This window comes from Entelurus aequoreus, linkage group LG15, assembly GCF_033978785.1.
Source record: "Entelurus aequoreus isolate RoL-2023_Sb linkage group LG15, RoL_Eaeq_v1.1, whole genome shotgun sequence".
In the NCBI taxonomy this organism is placed as follows: Eukaryota; Metazoa; Chordata; class Actinopteri; order Syngnathiformes; family Syngnathidae; genus Entelurus; species Entelurus aequoreus.
In genome coordinates, this window is record NC_084745.1 from 33,334,428 (window position 1) to 33,361,322 (window position 26,895).

Consider the following 26,895-nt stretch of genomic DNA (forward strand, 5'->3'; position numbering starts at 1 on the left):
TTTGAAAATCCAAGAAAATATTTTAAAGACTTGGTCTTCACTAACTGACAAAGAAACAGATAACATATTTGGTGTCCAGTTCAAAGTGTGACATTATTTATTTAAAAATTTGAGATTTGACTTTTGTATTTTACATTAGTTATTATTTGTACAAACATGGTGCAAAGTAATTCATGATTTGTTAAAAAATTTTAGTGGCTAGCTAGTTAAAATGGGATATTGTGATTTCACTCGACTGTCTTAGAAGTGATCATTTGAAAATGTTCAATTTGAAAAATGTGCACTTAGAGAAAATATAAAAATAAAGTGTTGCATATTGATATTTATCTGTTTCTATATATATTTATTGTGAGAAATCATTAAGATGATCAGTGTTTCCACAAAGATAAATATCATTAATTATTAATAATAACATAGAGTTAAAGGTAAATTGAGCAAATTGGCTATTTCTGGCAATTTATTTAAGTGTGTATCAAACTGGTAGCCCTTCGCATTAATCAGTACCCAAGAAGTAGCCCTTGGTTTCAAAAAGGTTGGTGACTCCTGGTCTATTTAATAAAACAATGTGATGGTCTACTGTATCAAAAGCAGCGCTTAGATCCAGCAAAACCAACACTGTCAGATTTTTATTACCTAAATTCCACCTGATGTCATTTAAAATCTTTAAAAGTGCTGTCTCTGTACTGTGGTTCATCCTAAAACCAGACTGATGTCTTTCTAAAATGGTATTTATATTTAAAAACTCATTGACTTGGTTGAAAACCAGTTTTTCTAAAATTTTACCTAAAAACTGTAAGTTGAATACAGGTCAGTAGTTATTAAAATGTTTGGGTCAAAACTGCTCTCCTTCAGAAGGGGCCCCACCGCCAGGGAAGTCCCCTGTCTGAAGACAGCAGTTCATAATAGTTAAAAGTTGGTCAAGTAAAATCCATAAAATTATATAAAAAGTTATGTGAGAATTGGATCTAAAAGGCAGGTTGTTGGGTTTACTTGGGAGAAAACTTGACCGAGTGTCCTTGCATCTACCAGAACAAAACTCTACAGTGTTTCCTCAGGCAAGGACAACAGATCAGGTGCGTCAGTAAATAAAACTTTTTGGGTTTGGAGACCAGAGCTGATGTCTTTGATCTTGGTTCAGAAGTGGTCTGCAAAGTTCTCGCATAGGGCATCTGAGGGTGTTTTAAAAGCTTTATCAAAGTTTGTACTTGTTAAAATAAAAAAAAAGTGGAGAAGAGGAACCGGGGGTTGCTTGTATGGGGATGTAATGAGTTGTGAGTAATGTTGAATTCTAGCCTGTTTGACTGTGTTATAGTAGGTCTTGAGTTGTTGACGTAAAATCTGATAATGTATTGTTAATTTGGATTTCCTCTGCTCTCCTGCAATTTCTTTTCAACTGATGTAAATCCTTGTTTCTCCACAGAGGTGTAGGTTTTGTTTTGATTATAGGGCTGCAACTAACGATTAATTTGATAATCGATTAATCTGTCGATTATTAATTCGATTAATCTATTAATAATCGGATAAAAGAGACAAACTATATTTCTGTCCTTTCCAGTATCTTATTTAAAAAAAACAGCATACTGGCGCCATGTTCTTTCAACTTGCCAAATAAAACAAGGAACATTTTACAAAAAGTCACACTTTTGACACTTTTAAAAAATTTAATCTGATAAATCTATCGATAAAAAGCAGAGCCTGGAGACGCATGCGCGTTTATCATAACTCTCTCGCTCTCTGTCTCTGACCCTCCCTCACGAATGCTGCTGCACGCACAATTTGTTTAGTTTTTAACCCCTTCTTAACCCTGAACGTACATTTTTTAATACACGCAACCATAACTCAAAATGCCGGAAATTTGAGGCATTTAAGAAACACCGCCCTGACAGCCCCGCAAAAGAGGACATGTCCGGTGAAAAGAGAACGTATGGTCAGTCTATCCTAGAACGGTCGCTGCTAGCATGCTAGCAACGATCGGTTTCACCAGACATGTCCTCTTTTGCTAGCATGCTAACGGGCTACGACAGACTGACCATATGTCCTCTTTTCACTGGACATGTCCTCTTTTGCGGAGCTGTCAGGACGGAGTTTCTTAAATGCCTCAAATTTCCGGCATTTTGAGTATTGTTTACACAACGTGCAGTACGCAACTTAATATGTCCGTGTGGAAACTCGTTCAGTACACCTCCGCACCGCACCGCACCGAACCGAAACCCCTGTACCGAAACGGTTCGATACAAATACACGTACCGTTACATCCCTATTATTTTGATTATTGTTTCTCAGCTGTTTGTAAATGTTGCAGTTTATAAATAAAGGTTAAAAAAAATATATATATATATATATATATATATATATATATATATATATATATATATATATATATATATATATATATATATATATATATATATATATATATATATATATATATATATATATATATATATATAATAAATAAAAAAAGTAGCCTCAGCGCATGCGCATAGCATAGATCCAACGAATCGATGACTAAATTAATCGCCAACTATTTTTATAATCGATTTTAATCGATTTAATCGATTAGTTGTTGCAGCCCTATTTGATTGATATTTTAAAAGTGGAGCTACTGAGTCCAGAGTAGATTTTAGTTAACTGTTAAAATCATCCAAGCATACGTCGCATGATGCAGGTAAAATTTCAGCGAGAGCGCTCTGTAAAATCTGAATAAAATTTGCAGCCACTTCAGAAGTTAGGTAGCGTTTCCTCACTGTTTTCACCGGGGGCCCCTGCTGTTTAAGACTGGGGATATTTAAAAAAAAACACACAATAGTGGTCTGACACAGCCAGGTCAACAACAGAGGACATGCCAATGGACAGGCCATGGCTTATGACCAGGTCCAGGGTGTGTCCCCTGTTGTGAGTCGGCTGTGTGACGGGCTGCTTAAAATCAAAGAGAACGTTTAAAAACTCTCTGGATATCAGATCTGAGTCATCAACATGTAAATTAAAATCACCATTTATTAAAATCCTGTTATAGGAGGTGTGGATAAACCCTAAAAGTTCAGAAAATTCCCTGATAAGAGAGCTTGAGTGTCGGGGGGGTCTATAAACAGTTAAAGACAGAATGGCGGGGCTGCTAAAAACAAAGGCGTGCTTTTCAAATGATGTGTAAGTGTTGTTAAAAGAAACGTCATTTGAGGTCAGTGAGTTATTAAAATTGATGTAGTCCCACCTCCTCTTCTGCCCCCTCTAGTAAAAAATAAAAAGTTACAATTTAGTGGGGAAGCCTCTATGATTAAACAAAACTCAAAAGTCTGATAACTCGAAAGAATCGTTTGACAGCAGCAGTTTAAATTAAAGTTTCTTTTTCACCCTTTGGCACATTAAATGGGAACTGCACTTTTTGGGGAATTTTGCCTATCGTTCACAATCATTATGAAAGACATGACGACGGATGTATTTTTAATGCATTCTAAATATTAAATAAAAGCGATCAAAAGTCAGCTTACAATGGAGCCTATGGGAGCCGTTCAATTCTTTTTTTCTTCTATTTTTTTTTTTTGTTCAATTCTGCTCGTAGAGCACTAAAAAAACATCCAAACACCTCCATTAGAGTTTTGTATACATGATGTAAGTATGTATGAATGTAGTAATGGGCATATTTATAATAACATTTAATATTTACGTATTCTGATCATTTTAAGCATACAAAAACGCATCATGACGTTTGCTTTTTTTCCATCACTGATTTCTGCTCCCTGCAGACTTTAGGAGAGCCAACAAACGTAATAAAACATAACTTACCATGCAAGGTCTGCCGTCATTAGGATGCTGACTGGTGGGATGTTCATATATTCACAAAGAAAGTCTCATAATCCTTGCGAAGAAATGGGGTGGGGGAACAAGTGCTTTTCGTGTCGTCCTCGCCAGTTCCAGGTCCTAAATGGCTATCAAAGTGTCCCAATTTGTCGGTTTATATCTTCAGCTATCTACTTTCCAGGTGAGTTTCATGATTTATGATCTAGAATAAACTTACAGAGAGCCAAGGAAACGAGGAAACAGCAAACGATTCGATGATGTAAACATAGAAACACCCGGAAGTGATCACGACGCCGCTCTGAATAGTTTGTCTGCCTTAGCATTTACAATAATAATATCACTAATACTTGGTTAAAGGCCTACTGAAATGAATTTTTTTTATTTAAACGGGGATAGCAGATCCATTCTATGTGTCATACTTGATCATTTCGCGATATTGCCATATTTTTGCTGAAAGGATTTAGTAGAGAACAACGACGATAAAGATCGCAACTTTTGGTCGCTGATAAAAAAAAGCCTTGCCCCTACCGGAAGTAGCGTGACGTCACAAGCTGGAGTGCTGCTCACATTTCCCTATTGTTTCCACCAGCAGCGAGAGAGATTCGGACCGAGAAAGCGACGATTACCCCATTAATTTGAGCGAGGATGAAAGACTCGTGGATGAGGAAAGTGAGAGTGAAGGACTAGTGCAGGATGTATCTTTTTTCGCTCTGACCGTAACTTAGGTACAAGGGTTCATTGGATTCCACACTTTCTCCTTTTTCTATTGTGGATCACGGATTTGTATTTTAAACCACCTCGGATACTATATCCTCTTGAAAATGAGAGTCGAGAACGCGAAATGGACATTCACAGTGACTTTTATCTCCACGACAATACATCGGCGAAACACTTTAGCTACAGAGCTAACGTGATAGCATCGGGCTGAAATGCAGATATGAACAGACGAAATAAACCCCTGACTGGAAAAATAGACAAAAAATCAACAATACTATTAAACCCTGGACATGTAAATACACGGTTAATGCTTTCCAGCTTGGCGAATATTAACAATGCTGTTGCTAACGACGCCATTAAAGCCTAACTTAGCAACCGGACCTCACAGAGCTATGATAAAAACATTAGCGCTCCACCTACGCCAGACACCCCTCATCTGCTCATCAACAACCGTGCTCACCTGCGTTCCAGCGATTGACGGAAGGACGAAGGACTTCACCCGATCATCCGTGCGGTCGGCGGCTAGCGTCGGCTACCGCGTCTGCTATCCAATTCAAAGTCCTCCTGGTTGTGTTGCTACAGCCAGCCGCTAATACACCGATCCCACCTACAACTTTCTTCTTTGCAGTCTTCATTGTTCATTAAACAAATTGCAAAAGATTCACCAACACAGATGTCCAGAATACTGTGGAATTTTGAGATGAAAACAGAGCTTTTTTGTATTGGATTCTAAGGTGTACCAATACTTCTGTTTAATTAGTGACGTCACTCGCATATGTCATCATACAAAGACGTTTTCAACCGGAAGTTTAGCGGGAAATTTAAAATTGCACTTTATGAGTTAACCCGGCCGTATTGGCATGTGTTGCAATGTTAAGATTTCATCATTGATATATAAACTATCAGACTGCGTGGTCGGTAGTAGTGGGTTTCAGTAGGCCTTTAATATTTAAGTCACGAAATGTAAATTGAGTATTGTTGGCGCTTTCTGAATGTTTGTCAGATTTTATGGGCGGAATAGTGGAGCTCCCATTGGCTGTAAGCGGACTTTTATTTACATTTATTTATTATTTAGAATCCTTTTTTTTTATCCATCCGTTGTCATGTCTTTCATAGTGATCGTGAACGATAGGCAAAATAAATTTAAATAAGTGCGGTTCCCCTTTAACATTGGCATATTACTAGTACAGAAAGTCACTGTTGACCTAAATATAAAACAGTATACAGTATTTTCCCTAGAAAACTGAAAGATGTCAAATTGTCTTATCTTCGGGGTCTAGAGATTTAAAGGGCATACGCAAACCAACCAAGATTTCTGCCTGAACAAGTCAGAGCAGTCATTCACATTGACCATTACTGTTGTCTTATATTTGGGTCAATACAGTAATGATGACAAATTAGGGCATTCTAATGAATACTATAGCCTGGCCTAGACTAACCCCCGATTTCCACAGGATGCGAATTGGCTGGGAAATGGCATTGCCATGGCGGCGGACTCGGCTGGGTGGCTAAAAATTAGTTTCAAACTTAACAGCCAGCTGCTTACACCGCAGTGAACGAGTAGAAGCTCCATCTATCCCCGCGCACAAGCGTGATGCTATAAACCTAACGTTAATGAACCAAATGAACGAAAACTGCTTGGACATAGTAACGGCTAGCAAATTACTCTAAGAATAAACAACACATTACTACTTTCAACAAAAATCATCTGAGTACTCTCAACACTGGTCATCCAGCCGTAAAACACTTAGGCACCCTTAAACAATTTTTTTTAAGGTACAGGTATATACCGTATACCACCATTTGGACTAAAAATACCACAGTATTAGTTTTGGTCCATATCATCCAAACCTAATGTGACCATTTCCACCACCTGCGGAACGTCACTGCCATGTCGCTGTACTAAATATATGCAGGGATTCTATTTTTGACGGTCACCCTTCAACACGGTGGTTTAATTTAGCTAAAATCTGCTTGTGTTGGACAGGAAGTCATGCACAAACAAAATCAATTATTTGGTTTATTTTCCATATAAAATTGTCCGTCTTCAATGCGGGTTGTATTTAACACTATTTAACACATTTTAATGGGCGGAGACGGACATGAAGTCAACTTGTCAAAGATTTTCAGACGTAATTTCAACACGTTGACACGAATGGAGAACATGCAAAATCTGAAGGTCCAAAATTTAAGAAGCATATACAGGCATTTCCCGAGCAGAATCCTGTGAAAATCAAGGGTAAGCTTTCTGATACTGATTAGGTGATTTGTGTGTCACATAATAAAATAAATAAGATTATGAAAATGTCCCTCCTCTTCCAGCTCCGGTAGTGAATTTAGCTGCCCCAGCGATGGCTTCAGACAAAATGACTGGCGCTCCGTGGTCCATTTCATACTGCATGGCCTTGGTGGATGCAAACAAAAAGAATAAACTCAAACAACTCAACATCATTAAATCATATTGTAAAATGTTTTCCAAAATAGTACTATATTAGATATATATTCATTATAATTCTTATATATATGTACTTTTAGACATTTTCTTTATCAGCCCCAAGTACGATTAATACTACTGTACTGTATTATATTATTTGACCAACATATAGTGCCTATACAGTGTCTACCATGTCTTCTTAAACAATCTAAGCAGATAATTCTACATATTTCATTTGTATTTTTGAAGTTCTGTTATGTTGCTATTGGCCGGGACACGTCACATGGTTTCACTGTGTCCAGAGCCACCTATTTAGTTAAGCCAATGTGAAATAAATGACAATATAGGATGGTATACAGCATACACATGACGACAAAGGTAGCAGGTTTAAAATATGCAAATGAGGCATACCTGCGTGAAGGAGGGTGCGTCGTAGCAGCTGTAGATGGCCGAGGAGCGGTCAGATCTCATGCACTGCTGCGGGAAGGAGCTAATCTGCTCGGCAAGCTGCAGGGCCGCCTGTAATCCTGTGGTTGCGACGCAGAGGATGTAAAGGATGTGTGTAGCCGATGTAGCCATTCATAATACAGGAAATAGACACCAACCAACCACCACCGGAGTAAAAAAAAATCAAATAAAATTCCCCAGAGAATCTCTGTGAGCTTTAAGCCAAGCCACTGCGGCCACAAGAAAGACATGCTCTTGAGTACTATGGAGTCCACCATAGTCCACTTTGATGACCTCCATGAGAAACACTACTTTCCAGCTCTTCAACAAGCCGCGAATGTCATCACATCCACGCAAACTCACTTCAGAGGTTGGAGCAACTAACGTTTTTGGAGCAGATTATAGCACTCTTGTCTGTAAAGGATCTTTGACTAGCATTTTTGCAGTATGTCTTTAAAAAGAACAGATAATAGGATTTCTGACTTACATTTTTGCAGAAGATCCTTAAAAGCAGCAGAATTGGATACAGAGGATAAAAAGTGAAAAGTGCCTACCTTGGCCATCAGGGACAACCCTGTTAGCCAGCCCATACGCCAGCGCTTCCTGTGCTCCGATAGGCCGCCCGGTCAGAATCAGGTCCAGAGCCCTGGACAGACCAATGAGCCGCGGGAGTCTCACGGTACCTCCGTCGATCAGTGGAACTCCTGGAAAAGCAAGATATATCACATAAGTCATACACATTTGTGGAATTCATATGCCTCAAAAGAGGCACAGAAAAATGTTTTGTCATTGTTCTTTGGTTTATTCTAATGACTAAAAAGGCAAAAATGCAAGCCGCATGAATTCATTAGGCGAGGCGTCTTGCATCGTTATCAATGAGTCTATCACAAGGTGACTTATTTTTTACACTTTTATAACTGGGGGTTTTTAGGCAAAAAAATACCTGCACAATTAGGAATTATGGTTGTGGTTTTGATCCTATGTTAGGCCAAATGGGACAAAAATAAATAAATACAATTTCTAATAATTATTTAAATGTGGAATTACTCATAACTGGAATAAATACATATAAACACACAGATAAAATAAATTAATAAAGCGCTTACAAGGGCCAAATGGGAAAAAATGCAATGAATCAATCTTAAAATAATTACTAATGTGTTATTAATTCATTAAATCCTGAAATAATCAATTAAATCGTGAAATATTTAAATCGTCAAATAGTTAAATCAATAATTAATTAAATGATTAAATAAATTGACACATTTAATAACTCTTATTTAATTTCAATTATAATTAATACATGGCCCATTTAAGTAACTATATTTTTTTGATTGTGTCCTATTTGGCCCGTTTGCATGCTATCATCTCCAATGGAAGACGCAATGTAATTAAGGGGGAAAAATACAGAATACATTTTTTTCCATGGCAAGTAAACAAATACTGTATGTGATTTTATAAAACTTATATGCCTAAACCTAACCTTATAAAAGTCCCTGAACATAAAATAACTCACTGAAAAAATACCAATAATGGCTCATAAAGGGTTACAATATGAAGACAAAGTGTTACTAGAAGGTGAAAATGAATTGTGGGCTGCTGCACCAGAGCATTGTGTTCACAGTCAATGGTGGGAAAAAGGCACAGCTTCCAAAGACTTAATCATATAATATACTGCTGCTAGTAATTGAGCTTACTGCTGTCGGGGGAACAACATTTGAGAACGATTGCGCTCCTTTCCTTAACTGCGTCTCTGCTTTCCTTCCGCCATGGACACATTTTGCAAAAAAGACTGAAACAAGGGTTGCACTGCAAGGTGTGCTCCAATTTTGGCATGCAGCCCAATATCTAAAGAGCACCAGCTGGAAGTGGCACGAGAACACGCACACACACACTTTCATACAACAATCCCCAAGTTCCTAAGAGTCACCGCTTATTGAGAGCACATGTGTCAGGCGTGTTTTCATAACCGCAAATCATCACGCTGCCCTCCCCCTTCTATGTCATTCTGTGGCCAAACACTGTGATCCCATTCATACAAGTCAGAAAGCAAGTCCTTCTAGTACATCACATTTTTCGATACGGTACAGACACAATCCGATTTCCCAAGCAAAACACATTACTGTTTACTTGAAAACTGTATTCATTGGGGAATTACCTGCCAGCAGCAGTTTGTGTTTCATTAGAAAAATCATTAAAGCTGTTTACATAGAAGCTAAGCACTTTTATTATGTTTCTTCACTGTAACGAAAATTAACAGTTTTGGTTTACCATCTCGGTTTTCGTACGGCCAAATATTGTGTGTAACAAACTAGGCAGATGGCCTGCAAAACATTCCGCAGAATCAAGTGCCCAAACAAAAGAACCACATGTGCTAGTGACTTTTAGTCTCTACGGATGGGAATCTTTCAACTCACAATTCATTTTGATTCTGATTCTTTAGGTGACGATTCCATTAAGAATTAATTCAAAATGATTCCCGCAATATGGTATTTAGGAGATCAATTATAATGAAACCTTTCCTTTTCAAAACAGGTTACAAAAGCTCCTCTTGGCTCCCGGCATATACTGTATGGCTTTTTAAAAATCAATTCTTGAAGATTTTGAATCGATTCAGGATCGTAATAATCATGATTCAGATCTAAATTGATTGTGTTTTTGGCACACAGTCAGTCTCTGTACTATTTCAATTGAGTATGGATGCTAAATAAGCTACTACTGGGCCAAAGAAAGTTGCAAGTTGCATCACTAATAAAGAAGGTGAGAAACGATATTGAATTAAAAAAAAAAAAAGCTTGTAGCAAAGCACAAAGGGGTCATCTATGTGGCTTTCCCCTCCCATCTCAGCTCATTGCCAATAATAGTCTCTAATTAAGGGAAAAGTGATGTACAATTATTCATTTAAGTAATGTATATATTTCACCTTGTTTTCTGGATATAAAACTACAATTATGTTCTACACCAGGGGTCACCAACGCGGTGCCCGCGGGCACCAGGTAGCTCGTAAGGACCAGATGAGTAGCCCGCTGGCCTGTTCTAAAAATAGCTCAAATAGCAGCACTTACCAGTGAGCTGCCTCTATTTTTTTAAATTGTATTTATTTACTAGCAAGCTGGTCTCGCTTTGCTTGACATTTTTAATTGTAAGAGAGACAAAACTCAAATAGAATTTGAAAATCCAAGAAAATATTTTAAAGACTTGGTCTTCATTAACTGACAAAGAAACAGATAACACATTTGGTGTCCAGTTCAAAGTGTGACAGGATTTATTTAAAAATTTGAGATTTGACTTTTGTATTTTACATGAGTTATTATTTGTACAAACATGGTGCAACGTAATTCATGATTTGTTAAAAAATGTTAGTGGCTAGCTAGTTAAAATTGGATATTGTGATTTCACAAGACTGTCTTAGAAGTGATCACTTGAAAATGTTCAATTTGAAAAATGTGCACTTAGAGAAAATATAAAAATAAAGTGTTGCATATTGATATTTATCTGTTTCTATATATATTTATTGTGAGAAATCATTAAGATGATCAGTGTTTCCACAAAGATAAATATCATTAATTATTAATAATAATATAGAGTTAAAGGTAAATTTAGCAAATTGGCTATTTCTGGCAATTTATTTAAGTGTGTATCAAAATGGTAGCCCTTCGCATTAATCAGTACCCAAGAAGTAGCTCTTGGTTTCAAAAAGGTTGGTAAGCCCTGTTCTACACCAATGTGTTTTGTGCTATTTGGGGGTATCTGGAGTAGATTCATTGGATTTGCATTAGGTATGGGCAATACGGCATGAAATCTATATCGCTATATATATTGCAGCCTCCTGTGATAACGATATATCATGATGTATTACTTAGCATATAAATGATAGAAGCATTTCAAAACAGGTTACAAAGGCTTCTAATTTAGCTGCTGACATATGCAGCAACATATTGCATCATTTTCAGTTGTATTTTCTCAAAACTATAATGAATCTACTTGCTAATTTACTGTTAATATCTGGTTAGTTTCTGTTGTTAATATGGTTCCATGTAAACGTCTATTAAAATGTAAAAACATGTATTCTTCTGTTTGGATACTTTACATTAGTTTTGGATTATACTATACATTTGTGAATGGATCCAATACCAAGTAGTTTCAGAGGCAGTAACGGCCATACCAATGTTTATACTTCCAATTTTCAAGATCATTTAAAGATTACATTTTGATCAACATTATAAATCATCCTGCTATTACAGAATGACGGTGTAACAATATCAATTGAATATTAAAATAATTTCCTACTATTGGCTCTTTATTTGTGAATCCTCTGTTTTTTGCAGTTAAAGTCCTCCTGTGTCCAGGAACTTATTTCCTGAGTTTGTAAACAATAACAAAAATGATCACAGATTTTGTGATAAACAAATATCCATCTAATCACTGCGGCATCGACCAAATACGGATACTATACTTGGTATTGTTACTGTAGCGGTTTGTATTAATCTGCCCACCTATGTTTATATTCAAAAGCTCTAGTTTAGCGGTTAGCATGGCTTATTGTATCCTTCTATGGTGTGTAGTGTAGCATGTTAAGCTAGTCCTTGTCCCCCAGTGATAATGTTACCTGTAAGACACTTAGTTTATTTTCCACCATGGAGGTGGCTTTGCACTGTGGAGGGACAATAGCTCCGATTGAGGACACTACAGTGCCTTGAGGATGAGGTCGTTCTCTTGTCCTTGTTAGATTTGCGGGAAACAGCTAGAATGTGTCATGCATTATCATGATATAATAAATCCAAATTCATATTATTTATATCATCTATATAGCACAACCCTAATTTGCATAATTTCTAATGGGGAAAACTGCTTCTAATTGTGTATGATTCGTTCTCTGTCGGAACTTATTACTAGCAAAAACTGAGGTACCAATGTATTTTGAATACATTTTCAGAATCCTACTGCTTCCATCTCAGATGTTCCATTTAGGTAACAATTACAACGGGTTACACTCAAATTTTTCCATTCTTAGAGGCTTCATCCTGCTCCTAATCCTATTGAGATCATCCGTTTTAAAATGCATCGCCAATCCTTGCTGGAGACGTTAAGAGACTTGTCACGATTCTACTATTCACACCATAAGCAGTGTCATTAGCGGCTATTTAAAAAATAGTTTTAAGTATTGCTTTATAGTACACCGTGTCCATCACAATAATTTTACATTTGACATGGTTGGATTATTTGTGTGCATGTTAAATGGAGTCAATGTTTGCTTGTGCTCACAGACGACAGCGTTGAGTGCAAAGGGTATATCCCCCATCTTCTCCTTGATTCAAAGAGGAGAGACAAGCAGGCAGGAAGGAAACAGCAGTGAGAGAGATAAAGCAGTCAGCTCTAGTGCGTCTGTTTTTGGTGCTGCTGTTGGCACCATCGCTATCAGCAACCGGAAGGATCCCTCTTCAACATCCACGGCACCTCCACCCCTCCGCGGTCCTTCAAAAAACAGCTTTCTTTCTCACTGATAGGCCTGGTCTCTGATGTGTCCTCTTTGCAGGAATGCACTTAAATGCGTGCTCTTTTGTCCACCACAGTGAGGGTGGTAAACTACAACACTTTGGTGCACTGTGGATGTTTTAAATTGCTTTATAAATAGTTGAATTAGAATCCATCCTCACATTTCAGCAAGCATTTTTTTAGGGATTTATCCGCAATTTAACGCCGTTCCCTTGTCGTTAAATGGCGGACAATATTCATTTTTATTAAATACAATTAAATTATGTGTCGCCATACAGTGTGGAGCCACTCCCCTAAGCTAATAATATTCACCTCCATTACAGCAAATAAACAGCATTTCTTAGTATCTTAAATAGGGCTGCAACGATTAGTCAACATTGTCGACGATAGTAGACAATAAACTTTGTCGCTGACAATTATATTTGTCCACAATAGTCGCGACGTCGTCACACGTTTTTTTCGGGCCACTCATTTGCAAAAACATCGGCAGTGATAACATGCCAAGTTTGAGGATATTTCCTCTTATTCTTGTTAAAAATATGAATACCTTGCTCATTTTGCAAAGCGGACCCTGTTTTTAAGGCAGTACATCTGTGATGCGCGAGCATTTAAAGTGGAGACAAGATGTCGGACATTTGGAGGGAGGATGCGGTCTCAACCCCAGTAAGACTACTGTAACCTCTACCTTGTTTGCTAGCGAACAAGTGAGACAAAGTTGTGTGAAGAATAACAACTAACTATAATTTCAGCCAAAGTCAGCCAGCAAAAACGTCGACATCAATTCAAATACTATTTAAAGTAACAAATGTCTGCACACAGACAGACAGACAGACAGACAGACAGACAGACAGACAGACAGACAGGCAGGCAGACAGGCAGACAGGCAGACAGACAGAGAGAGAGAGAGAGAGACCAATGTGGAGGTATCTTAAGATTAAACATACAATCGATTAAATAGCCAATATTTTAAGAATTAATCATAAGCGGTAGAAAATGGATGGATGGATAGAATTCTACACAAATAGTCTACATCAGTGGTCCCCAACCACTGGTCCGGGGACCGGTACCGGTTCGTGACGCATTTGCTACCGGGCCGCAGGGAAACATTAAATCATTTATAAACGACTGCATTTTCTGCAACTTAACTTTCGCCTGTCCCACTAGACACACCAACAAGCTTCTTTACAGATGTACAATAAAACTGATACGAAGTTGTAATTTGTTATATTTGTCATAACTTTGTGACATGATACAATGCACATCAATGAACATATAAAATATAAATGTGACAGATTGTAGCCAAAGGCTGATTTCCATCTGCATTTCATTGAAAAGAAACACGCCCACTGCTCCCACTAATTCAGCGTTATAGTGAGTTGTATTTTTCATGCCTTTATTTTTGCTGTATTTATCTGACACAAGTGGAAAGCCGGTCCCTGAAAATAATGCCTATATTAAACCGGTCCGTGGTGCAAAAAAGGTTGGAGACCACTGGTCTAGAGTGTTAAAACTGCCAAGAGTTAATCAATAGTCAATATACCATTGTTTTCATTGCTGCTATTTTAATTTAATTATTGTTTTTTTAGAAACTTTGCCTTTCCTTTCTTTTAAAGAGACAACATTTTGTTAGTCATTTTAAATTTTTGTCACAGCTGAATGAGCAGCACATGCTTAAAATGTATTTAGAAGTCGATGGAAAAACTATAGCCATTAAATGTGTACGCTTTATTATCAAATTAGTCGACTAATCGTTAAGATAATTGTTGGCTAATCGATTATTAAAATAAGCCCTAATCTTAAATATCATTATTAAGTACTGGAAGATGCTACACACCGAGAGCAAATAAGGAGCAGGCATGCTAATAGCTAAGCGAACCGCTAAGATAGCTTTAAACAACACCAAGAAACAAGTGCTTAGTAAACTTTAAGTCTAGATGGAACCGCGCTTAACAAGAAGATTAAGAGTTTAAAAAGAGTTTGCGTGAATAGATTTTTATGAATATTACATCATAATAGATTTATTATCTACAGAAAATAATTCACTTGGTCTATATTGTCCAAATATCTGTCAACAGATGTGAAGATAATTGTGTCCCACCTACAGTCAAGGATGGTGGTTGTTGCATCATGGCTGCACAAGCGCTGCTACCAATAGTGAGCGGCGGTTCACTGATTAGAAACATGAATTCAACGTGTAATGTGACATTTTAAAAAGGAAGGAAGGAAGGAGGTGCGCAATCATCATGGACGAGTGGAAGAGGATTCAAGTAACAATCTGTGCAGCTCTGGTGAATTCCAGGATTAAGCAGTGCACGTTAAAAACGGTGCTCACACTAAATATTCACACCAAGGACACAGTTTCACTGTGAGCTGCACTGTTTTGTGTTGCCAGTTATTTCAGTGAATAGTAAATCTATACTGCTATAAATTTTGTGTAATAACCACTCTAAAGTATATCAATGCATGCACTGTAGTATTGTATTGTGGCTCTAGTGTTCATAATGATTACTGTCATTATCATTTACAGTAGCAGTACCTGGGTGGGTTGGAGCTACTGTATGTAGTTTTTGGGACCCTCCATTGGAGACCACACTGCACCTAAGAATTACAGACTGTAGTACGGTACATGGTGTGAAACCGGACACACAGAGGTATTCTACATTGCTGCTGGTGCTGCTGGCATCCCTAACCACATCAAAGTCAAAATCCCCCTCTACCATGAGGGTAATGCGATTAACGTTTGATGTGGATTAGCAATTTCCGGACAACTCCAGACTAAATGGCCGGAAGCATTCATTAAAAAAAAAAAAAGGAACGGGCCTTCAATCTGGTGACTTTGAAATCAAGTAAGAATTGTCAGTTGCTCTGCAGATGATAATCTCACCAATAGTTGACTATATGATGAGCTGACACCAGGGATAGGCAAGTTTTTTTTTTAAATATACAATTACACACCAACATGAACTATTGAAATCAAGCAAGTTGTTCTTCATTAACGTCCACACTCTTCTTGTACATACTGTATAAATAATACATAGAAAATACATAGCCAAATTAGAAAAAAAGGGACAGAGGGGCTTTAAGAAGGTGTGGTATATACGTACTGACGATAAATGCTTCTAATTTTTTATTTTTTTTAAACCTGATCATTTTGACGAAATGTAAAACACAACTATTTTATTCATTTATATTTTTAGTGGTGTTCTTTTTTTCTAAATAAAATAACTTATAGGCTCCATTCGCCCGTGACCCCGATAGGGACAAGCAGTAGAAAATGGATGGATGGATGATTCCTACTTGCCTTAACTTGACACCTCCACCAGGAGATTATGTCATTGTTAGTTTGCAAAATAACTCAAAAGGTTGAAGGATTTTTTAAAATCTTTCAGGAAATGTCCAAAATGGGATAAGGTACACTGTGGGCCAATGCAGATCATTTCTACTACATTACCTTAAGTTTACGTTACAATCCTTAATTTATCTATCAGTCAGTCTCAGTTTATTTGGAACATGCATACAACACAATTACAATGTAGTTCCAGTTTTTTCATTACAGCATGTCCGAAAAGGAGGACTATGAGAAACTGTGTGCATATGTGTGTGTGTGTGTGTGTGTGTGTGTGTGTGTGTGTGTGTGTGTGTGTGTGTGTGTGTGTGTGTGTGTGTGTGTGTGTGCGTGCGTGCGTGCGTGCGTGCGTGCGTGCGTGCGTGCGTGCGTGCGTGCGTGCGTGCGTGTGTGTGTGTGTGTGTGTGTGTGTGTGTGTGTGTGTGTGTGTGTGTGTGTGTGCTAGCAGCACAGCCTCCACTCAGAGACAAAAGTTGATTTCATTCTGCTATAGATACAGTAGGTAAGGTTGTATTTTCGCCTCATTCCTGTGAGAATCCTGCGTGGGACTGAAGCATTAAAGAGTAGGACTACCCGGGACTATCTGCAGTGTGCATAAACAATCCCCAGGTAGCATCTGAGAGCATATAATGCTGTATCATCTCTTTCTCTTTATCAGGGCTTATAAGGTCGGTAGTGCATTCTTCACTCACGCTTAAATTGAAGAATGAGGCAAAAATACAACTTTACCTACTGTAGCTCCAAAAGTTATGGAAGAATGTTGATGAAACTTTCATGAAATGTCAGAAGTGGGATAAGGAACTAGTGATTACATTTTGGGGCCGATCTGGATTGAGGACTTTTTATTTATTTATTTTTTTACAGTTGTGAGCTCTCAAACTGCTTTTCAAGTAGTTGCCTATTTGCTATCTTTTCTCTGGAATGACTTTCTTTTTCCGCTTTTACCTGAGCAAGAAATGTTATCAAAGTAAGAGGATATAGCGCCTCCTGTTGCTTTGGAATATACTTGACAGCCTGCAACTGCATTTCCATGGGGACAAGTGGATTTATTTGTTAACAGGAAAATGTTTTTTATCAATTTCATGCTTCTCGCACTTCCTGTCCTTTCAAAGTTCAAAAACAAGTGCTGGTTTTGAAGTGACATGCGATCACTGGACTATGTCACGTCATTTCAAAAACACACAGCACATGTTCCGACTAGCCTGAAGTTACGTCAGCTTTGGATGGAGAATCTTCACGTGGCTTCTTCTCTGGCAAACATTGAAAAAGAGTATGAGCGGGTAGGTCAGCTAGTGTCACACGACAAGGACAGTGCAGCAGACCTCAAGTAACACCCTCATTTTTGCCTTGAGCTATTATTGTGCATTTTGAGTTCCTTTTCCGCTGGTTGGAATCACTGAAATAGCTGCAGAAATCAGGCGAGCATGCATGGTGGTTTTTTATTCCAGCGAGCAAGCGGCGGGACACTACCACCAGACTACTGTGACGCAACCTTCTCATTTCCTCCTCGGCGAAGCGAAGGGGCCCCAAGAGATGAAGCCGCAAGCCGGGCCCGGCCAATCACATGCCAGAAAGCTGTCGGATCCTTGTGGTCACCATCAAGCCACATCAGAGTGAGGCCGACAATTTTTATTTTTATTTTTTTTTAAATCAGGGATTCCCTCTAGCTGCTGCCATCTGTGGCCGACCCAAAAACGGTAACAACTATTAAAAAGGAGTGATCATAAGGAAATGCTGGGTCTTTAAATAACAGCAGAGCATTATGTTTGATGTAAATGAGCAGAGAAGTTTGGTTTGCTTTCATTTAGGGGGTAACACGTTTAAAGGTATGTATTCGATCTTTTTCAGCTACCAAAAAACCACTGCTGTGCACCCGGATTGAAAAATCCACACTTGAAAACATTCTGAAAATTGACTCCACAAAATAGTTGCGTTTTCTGCCATTATTGGGTTCGGACAGGACTTCTCTGAAAAGTGCAGTTGAAAGGACATGAAAATGACATTTCGCAACAAGTCTGGACCTACAAACAAAAATGTTTGAAAAAGTGCAATTTTCAGACATTTTTGGGTCCTGCTGGGGCCCCCAATGAGGGTTTGCGAGATTTGCTCTACCTGCTGAACACGAAAAGTGCAGTTGGTGTGATACAGTTGCACTATATAGACGATATATAATAAAAAATATATATTTGGCCGACGATAGAGTATTTAACACTATCGTTATTTCATGATAATGTATGTTGACACATTCTAGCTGTGTCCCACAAATCTGAAAGCTAGAGGCTAATGTACCTCCTAAGTGCAATGTCACTCCTAATTAGTCACAAATTGTCACCGCCTTGACAGCAAATACATTATTTCAAGTAACATTATCACTGAAGGACAAGGAATAGCTGAACATGCTACACTACACACCCTAAGAGGACACAATAAGCCATGCTAACCGCTAAGCTAGAGCTCTTCAACGTAAAAAGGGGTGGGCGGATCGATACAAATATCAACAGTCAATGATACCAAGTATTAGTATATAGTCAACACTACAGTGATTAGATCCATATGTTTTTATTATCACAGTAAAAAAAAATTATTATCGCTTATAAACATAGGAATTATGTCCCTGTACATAGGACTTTATCCAAAGAATTTCATCTGAGCCAATAACTAATTTTTGCTTTTGTTTAGTTATTGTGCAGGTGGAATAGGGGTTAGTGAGTGTGCTTCACAATAGGAAGGTCCTGGGTTCGATCCCCGGGCTGGGGGTCTTTCTGTGTGGAGTTTGCATGTTCTCCCCATGTCTGCGTGGGCTTCCTCCCACCTCCAAAAGACATGCTCCTGGGGATAAGTTGATTGGCAACACTAAAATTGGCCCTAGAGTGTGAATGTGAGTGTGAATGTTGTCTATCTGTGTTGGCACTGCAATGAGGTGGCGACTTGTCCAGGGTGTACCCCGCCTTCCGCCCGAGTGCAGCTGAGATAGGTTGCAGCCACCCCCGCAACTCAGAGGGACAAGCGGTAGAAAATGGATGGACAGACGAATAGTTATTGTATTGTATTGTATGTAATCAAAGGAAATTTAATTATTTAAATTGATATTGTTACAAGGCCATCCTGTGTTTCTGTCTGATTATAATTAAGATCAAAAATGTAATAATTCAATGATGTTGAAAATTTGATGCCTCAATATCAGCATTGAAAAGACCAAGACTGCCAGTGTAAGTTGGTATTGGATCGATACCCAAATTTGTAGTATCGCCCAAAACGCATGTAAAGTATCCAAACAACAGAAGAATAAGTGTTTATTACATTCTAACAGAAGTGTAGATAGAAACATGTTACAACAGAAAGTAACCAGATATTAAAAGTAAATTAGCAAGTACCGGTAGTTTAATAATTTAGAGAAAACAATACAACTGGATATGACGCAATTTGTTACCACATACGTCAGCAGCCACTTTGGAAGCCTTTGTAAGTAGGGATGCACAATTTTGTTTCCCCAAGTCGATACCAATAACTTTCTGCTTCTCAAGACCAATACCCGATAACTAATTTATATGTATTTCTTCAAATGTAGATGTGACTGTAGTTTGTGCACTCCTGGAAGTAAGAAACAGTCAAACAATGGTGGATTTGACAAATAGATTTGTCCTAACCAAATATGACACCACAACGGTAGAGTTAATATCACACCCATAAATTAGTGACCATGTCATGAATAGGAATGGGTATTGTTACACTTTAACCGATACTAGTACCAAAGTGGTACTTTAAAAACGGTGACAGTGCTTAAACAGTGCCCAATCCGGTACTTAAAAGTCTGAAAACATGCAAATTTTAGTAAGAAACAAACCCCAAAGCATATGAAATTGTGTGACATTCATGTTAAACTGACTAGTAATTTAAATACTTCAGAGATAATTTAAATGATAATACATTAAAAATTAGAAATAAAATCTACAAATATTGCAGAAACACAGAACAAAGAAAGTGTAAAAAAATTGTTTGAATTGGTTATATTATTTATATGCTAAATAATATATTGTGATCTAGTACATCATTATCGCAGGAAGCGGCAATATATATCGCGATATACATTTTGGACCATAATGCCCATTCCTATTAAGCGACTTAAAAATACAGAGACACTGTGCAGCAAAATGTTTAAGTGCAATTTTCTGCTATTTTTGGGTCCTGACGGCACCCCGGATGAGGTTGTGAAGAGATTGCCCAACCTCCCGGACCGGACCAGTTCTCCAGAGATATTCAACCAAAACAGATGACATTAAAACAAAGCAGGCTTTGCTCCACATCTTAAAACAAAGCCAAATATCAGTCAGCTACAGACGTGGGAGCTGTACGTATAAAGTAGTGTTAACAATACATGAGTTTGTTATTAAAACTGCTGAATTAAAGACTTTCCCATCAATAAGTGTTGGTTGTGATGTTGTTGCAAATGAATGACAAGTGCTTCTGTAGAATGGGAATTAACAGAAGGACAGACGAGGGCACGCCAGAATGCTCCCCTGTCAAATTATAGGCCTGGTGCCGATAACCCCTTCATGTTTACACTCTAAATCCAGTGCTGCCAGTAAAATTATAGTACAACTGTTATATTTATACACACCCTGCTCATATTTTAAGTACTCTCGTAAGATGTCAGCCGTATGAGAGATGCTGTAACAGCTTAACAGGAGCCGACGCAGTCACAGCAGATAATTTTATAAAAATATCTACAAAATGTTTATGAAAAAATTGGGCCACATAAATAAGATGCAAGCTCTTGTTTGGCCTTGCAGTAGAATGCTGGCATTCGGCAGCTTCCTCTTCTACTTATCAAGAGGTCACGGTCGGCGACAAGCAAACAGACAAGACGGGACAGAGGTGATAAAGCAACCCAGCTGAAAAATACAAACAATGTGGACTTCCTGGCAATTGTATACTAGGGCAACAATGGCACCGCCTGTGAGAAGAAGAACACAGCTTTTGAAGTCTTCAGCTATGATTATAATAGTAATCAGAAATAGCGTAGTGTGAATGTGAATGGTTGTCTATTTGTGTTGGCCCTGCGATTAAGTGGCGACTTGTCCAGTGTGTACCCTGCCTTCTGCCCAAGTGCAGCTGAAATAGACTCCCGCTCCCCCCCACCGCCCCGTACCCCAAAAGGGACAAGCGATAAAAAATGGATGGATGGAATTATTCATTATAGCTGGTGTCAGATTTACAAATTGATTATTTTAATTGTATTTTCCGGACTACCATATGCACCGCTATAAGCCACACCCACCAAATTTTAGAAGGAAAAAAAAGTTCCCATATATTAGCCGCACCGGACTATAAGTCGCAAATATAAACGTTGTGAAAGGATTTATGTACACAGAAATATTTTTGTAAATTTGTATTTACATACCTTAATTGTTTCCAAACAGTGCTTGTAACACAGCACTAAAACGGCTGATCAAACAAAACAGAAGTCATCTTCATGGACCCACTAGCTGCGGAAGCTAGCTCTCCAATCAGCTAAACAAACTCAGTAAGTCCACAGTGACGTTGTGTTATTTACGAAACTGGAACAGTACAAACAGAATGCCATTACTATACTAACACAGACACTTGTAAACATGTCAACATATTAGCTAATGCTAATGACACAAGCTTGATTAATTACGATAGCACGTACATATATGCATGAAAACAATCCTACAAACATCACACATGAGACTGGTAAGTATGAATAGTTTTAGTTATATTGTAAAATTTACAAACATTGCTTGGAGTGATGAATGAAGAAACCGTACGAGTAGAAATGCTATGACGACTAGAAGACGGAACGGCACTTGTTCTTCCGGTTTAAAGCTCTAAACAGAAAGAAATACTGTAGAACAAGGGTGTCAAAAGTACAGTATAACCCGCTGACTTTTTTAACCATTTTATCCAGCCCGCAAGATGTGTTTGTTAAGTATAAAAACGAGATATCATTTTGAATGAAAGAAACTGCTGTTCTAAATGTGTTCACTGGGTGTCTCAATAGCAATTCTTAGTATCCCCTGCCGGCAAGAGCGTGCATGACTTCAGAGGGGGCGCAGCTATGTGCCGTGTTAAGATAGAGCCAACACTTCCGTGTTTGGACACTACATACGTTGCTTATTAGTGATAGTATACAAAATGTAGGTTGTTATGTTCATGCCTTAGATCGTCAAAGATTTTGGTAATGTAACATATGACATTTTTACCTCAAAAAATGCTTATGTCTACATTTCGTGTTGTACTTATTGTATCACTGGCGCACATAAATATGCTTAAATAATATGTATTCCTATTCTAACTTCATGTGTGATTAATAAACTCAGTGTAAGTAATGCTATATGTACAGAATAAACCACGTTAGTACATCAGTGAGGAAAATTAGTAAATTACATCAATAACATCCTGTAATTGATTTTGATATTTATTTCATCTTCTGATAGTTTGAACCTTTTAAAACTCTGCCAGACTCAATTCCAACTGTTTCACTGATGAACATTATCGGTCGGCTTTTTTTTTAAAAATTATGATGAGAATGGACTTTCCTGGAAAAAAATGCTAAAGCCGACTTATTTCACAGCGAAGTAGAGGACTCGTTCAGTGTCGCCTCTTTCAAGTGCACACACACACAGCCCCTATTCCCGCTCCCTCTGATTCCTTCTCTCGCCGTCTGCTTCGTGAGGAGCAGCTAATGACGACTTTTACGATGTTAATCAGAATCAGTTTTTATGCACTGTAAGTGGATTTTACTTTTTGAAATTGTTATTATTGTAGCAATATGGTAGGTAAAGTTAAGGATTTATGTGATGTCTGATCATTTGTGAGCACATCAAAGAGACTTCTGTGTGTTGGCAGAGCAGTATAAATTAAATGAGACATACCAAACCTGCGGCAGAAAACCCCCATGACAGCGTTTTCCTCCATCACCCTGAGGTCGGCCAGCAGGGACAGTTCCAGTCCTCCAGCCACGGCAAAACCACTGACTGCTGCGATCAACGGCTTAGACAACTCCAAACGGGAGGGACCCTGCAGCAAAAAACCGGATTAGTACATCATAACAAAATTCAGTTTTGTGTATTTTACAATAAGTGATTCTTTGTTTAACCCTTAAAAGATGCTTGAGATGTTTTATGCCATTCAGTTTATTTTAAACCTATTTTGAATGAATATAAGTCAATTAAGATAATATATTCCGTTTAAAAACAGATTACTATTGTCATCTCCCTGGCAACGCTACACAAAAAGTGACACTTATTCCTTTTGACAAAAATTATAAATCACATTGAAAATTGTATTTTCAATCCCATGTTTCTAAATAGGCCCTAGGTCCACTAATTGTACTAACCTTTAACAGTTCATTTTACTCATTTTCATTAATTACTAGTTTCTATGTAACTGTTTTTATATTGTTTTACTTTCTTTTTTATTCAAGAAAATGTTTTTAATTTATTTATCTTATTTTATTTTATTTTTAAAAAGGACCTTATCTTCACCATACCTGGTTGTGCAAATTAGGCATAAGAATGTGTTAATTCCACGACTGTATATATCGGTATCGGTTGATATCGGTATTGGTAATTAAAGAGTTGGACGATATCGGAATATCGGATATCGGCAAGAAGCCATTATCGGACATCCCTATTGAAAAGTGTTGTTCTTAAACTGTTCGACAATTTGCTCACGCATTTGTTCACAAAGTGGTGACCCTCGCCCCATCCTTGTTTGTGAATGACTGAGCATTTCATGGAAGCTGCTTTTATACCCAATCATGACACCAACCTGTTCCCAATTAGCCCGTTCACCTGTGGGATGTTCCAAATAAAAGTTTGATAAGCATTCCTCAACTTTCTCAGTCTTTATTGCCACTTGTGACAGCTTTTTTTAAACATGTTGCAGGCATTAAATTCCAAATGAGCTAATATTTGCAAAAAATTAAGTTTTCCAGTTTGAACGTTAAGTATCTTGTCTTTGCAGTGTATTCAATTGAATATAGGTTGAAAAGGATTTGCAAATCATTGTATTCTGTTTTTATTTACGATTTACACTACGTGCCAACTTCACTGGTTTTGGGTTTGTACTATATATATATATATATATATATATATATATATATATATATATATATATATATATATATATATATATATATATATATATATATATTAAGGGTGTGCAATTCTCACATTGTGCGATTCAGAATCGATTCTCATTTTTATTTTTATTATTTATTAAAACATTTGTATTATTTTTTTTAAATTAATAAATACAACAAAACAATACACAGCAATACCATAACAATGCAATCCAATTCCAAAACCAAATCCGACCCAGCAACACTCAGAACTGCAATAAACAGAGCAATTGAGAGGAGACACAAACACGACAGAACAAACCAAAAGTAGTGAAACAAAAATGAATATTATCAACAACAGTATCAATATTAATTACAATTTCAACATAGCAGTGATTAAAAATCCCTCATTGACATTATCATTAGACATTTATAAAAATTAAAAAAAGAACAATAGTGTCACAGTGGCTTACACTTGCATCGCATCTCATAAGCTTGACAACACACTGTGTCCAATATTTTCACAAAGATAAAATAAGTTATATTTTTGGTTCATTTAATAGTTAAAACCAATTTACATTATTGCAATCCGTTGATAAAACGTTGTCCTTTACAATTATAAAAGCTTTTTACAAAAATCTACTACTCTGCTTGCATGTCAGCAGACTGGGGTAGATCCTGCTGAAATCCTATGTATTGAATGAATGGAGAATCCTTTTGAATCTTGGCAAAAATCTTAGCCACACGATTATCAAATGTAATAGGAAAATTAATTCATACTGACCAAACTGGCTTCATGGAAGGTCGACAATCTTCAGACAATACAAGGAAATTGTTTAATGTTATTTACTATGCTAGAAGTCTCCCTTATCCCACGGCAGTATGTACTGTTGATGCGGAGAAGGCCTTCGACCGCATAAACTGGTCATTTATGTTTTGCACATTACGTAAACTTGGATTTGGAGATAATTTCATTCAATGGATTAAGATGCTTTATACAAGGCCCATGGCATCAGTCAAAACCAACAATCATATTTCAGAACCTTTTTCGTTAAAAAGAGGAGTAAAACAGGGATGTCCTGCATCTGGATTATTATTTAATTTGGTTATTGAACCCTTAGCTGCAAAAATAAGAAGTGAAAATAATATTCATGGTATAAAAATTGGCTCTCAGTATAATAAGCTACCAATGTATTGTGACGACCTAATTCTCTACCTGTCACATGTTAACTCCTCTCTTCACTATATCAATAATGTCATCACTGAATATGGCTGTTTATCACGGTATAAAGTCAATTGGGATAAATGTGACATATTACCACTTAATAAACACTGCAAGAAATCACAAGTTCAGAACTCCAAAATTAAATGGAAAGAGGCAGAAATCATATATCTAGGACTACACACTACACCAAACCTTTATACAAGCAGAGATCTAAATCTTAAACATTTAAAAAATAAGATAGAATCCATAATGGAACACTGGTCACGTCTCCAAATATCACTTTGGGGTCGGGTGAACATAGTAAAAATGAGTATACTGCCAGCAGTTAATTATATACTGAAAATGATGCCTGTCCTAATTAATAAAAGTTGGTTTAAGAAAATACATACAATGATATCACATTTTATATGGTGTGGAAACAAGGTCAGTTGTTCATACTTAAAGGCCTACTGAAACCCACTACTACCGACCACGCAGTCTGATAGTTTATATATCAATGATGAAATGTTAACATTGCAACACATGCCAATACGGCCGGGTAAACTTATAAAGTGTAATTTTAAATTTCCCGCTAAACTTCCGGTTGAAAACGTCTATGTATGATGACATTTGCGAGTGACGTCGATGGTTGAAGCGGAAGTATTCGGACACATTGTATCACAATACAAACAGCTCTGTTTTCATCGCAAAATTCCACAGTATTCTGGACATCTGTGTTGGTGAATCTTTTGCAATTTGTTAAATGAACAATGGAGACTGCAAAGAAGAAAGCTGTAGGTGGGATCGGTGTATTAGCGGCTGGCTGCAGCAATACAACCAGGAGGACTTTGAGTTGGATAGCAGACGCGCTATCCGACGCTAGCCGCCGACCGCATCGATGATCGGGTGAAGCCCTTCATCGCGCCGTCGATCGCTGGAACGCAGGTGAGCACGGGTGTTGATGAGCAGATGAGGGCTGGCGTAGGTGGAGCGCTAATGTTTTTATCATAGCTCTGACGAGGTCCCGTAGCTAAGTTAGCTTCAATGGCGTCGTTAGCAACAGCATTGCTAGGCTTCGACAGGCGGCACAGCATTAACCGTGTGGTTACAGGTCCAGTGTTTGGTTCGGTGTCTCCTGATAGTAGTATTGTTGATCTTCTGTCTATCCTTCCAGTCAGGGGCTTATTTCTTTTGTTTCTATCTGCATTTAAGCACGATGCTATCACGTTAGCTCTGTAGCTAAAGTGCTTCACTGATGTATTGTCGTGGAGATATAAGTCACTGTGAATGTCCATTTCGGGTTCTCGAATCTCATTTTCAAGAGGATATAGTTTCCGAGGTGGTTTAAAATACAAATCCGTGATCCA

The 26,895-nt window shown here is 37.7% G+C and overlaps 1 protein-coding gene across 1 annotated transcript in view; it reads right to left on the reverse strand.

The window, feature by feature from the left end:
• Positions 1–3,016: 3,016 nt before the first annotated feature.
• zgc:101569 (uncharacterized protein LOC449822 homolog) overlaps positions 3,017–26,895 on the reverse strand; it is a 45,390-nt gene continuing 21,511 nt past the window's right edge. The window contains exons 4-7 of the mRNA XM_062022041.1: positions 23,135–23,279; positions 7,951–8,100; positions 7,361–7,476; positions 3,017–6,919 (exon numbers count right to left, since the gene is read on the reverse strand). Of these exons, the coding sequence (XP_061878025.1) occupies positions 6,812–6,919; positions 7,361–7,476; positions 7,951–8,100; positions 23,135–23,279 (519 nt within the window). The 3' untranslated portion in view covers positions 3,017–6,811. The remainder of the gene's footprint in view (positions 6,920–7,360; positions 7,477–7,950; positions 8,101–23,134; positions 23,280–26,895) is intronic.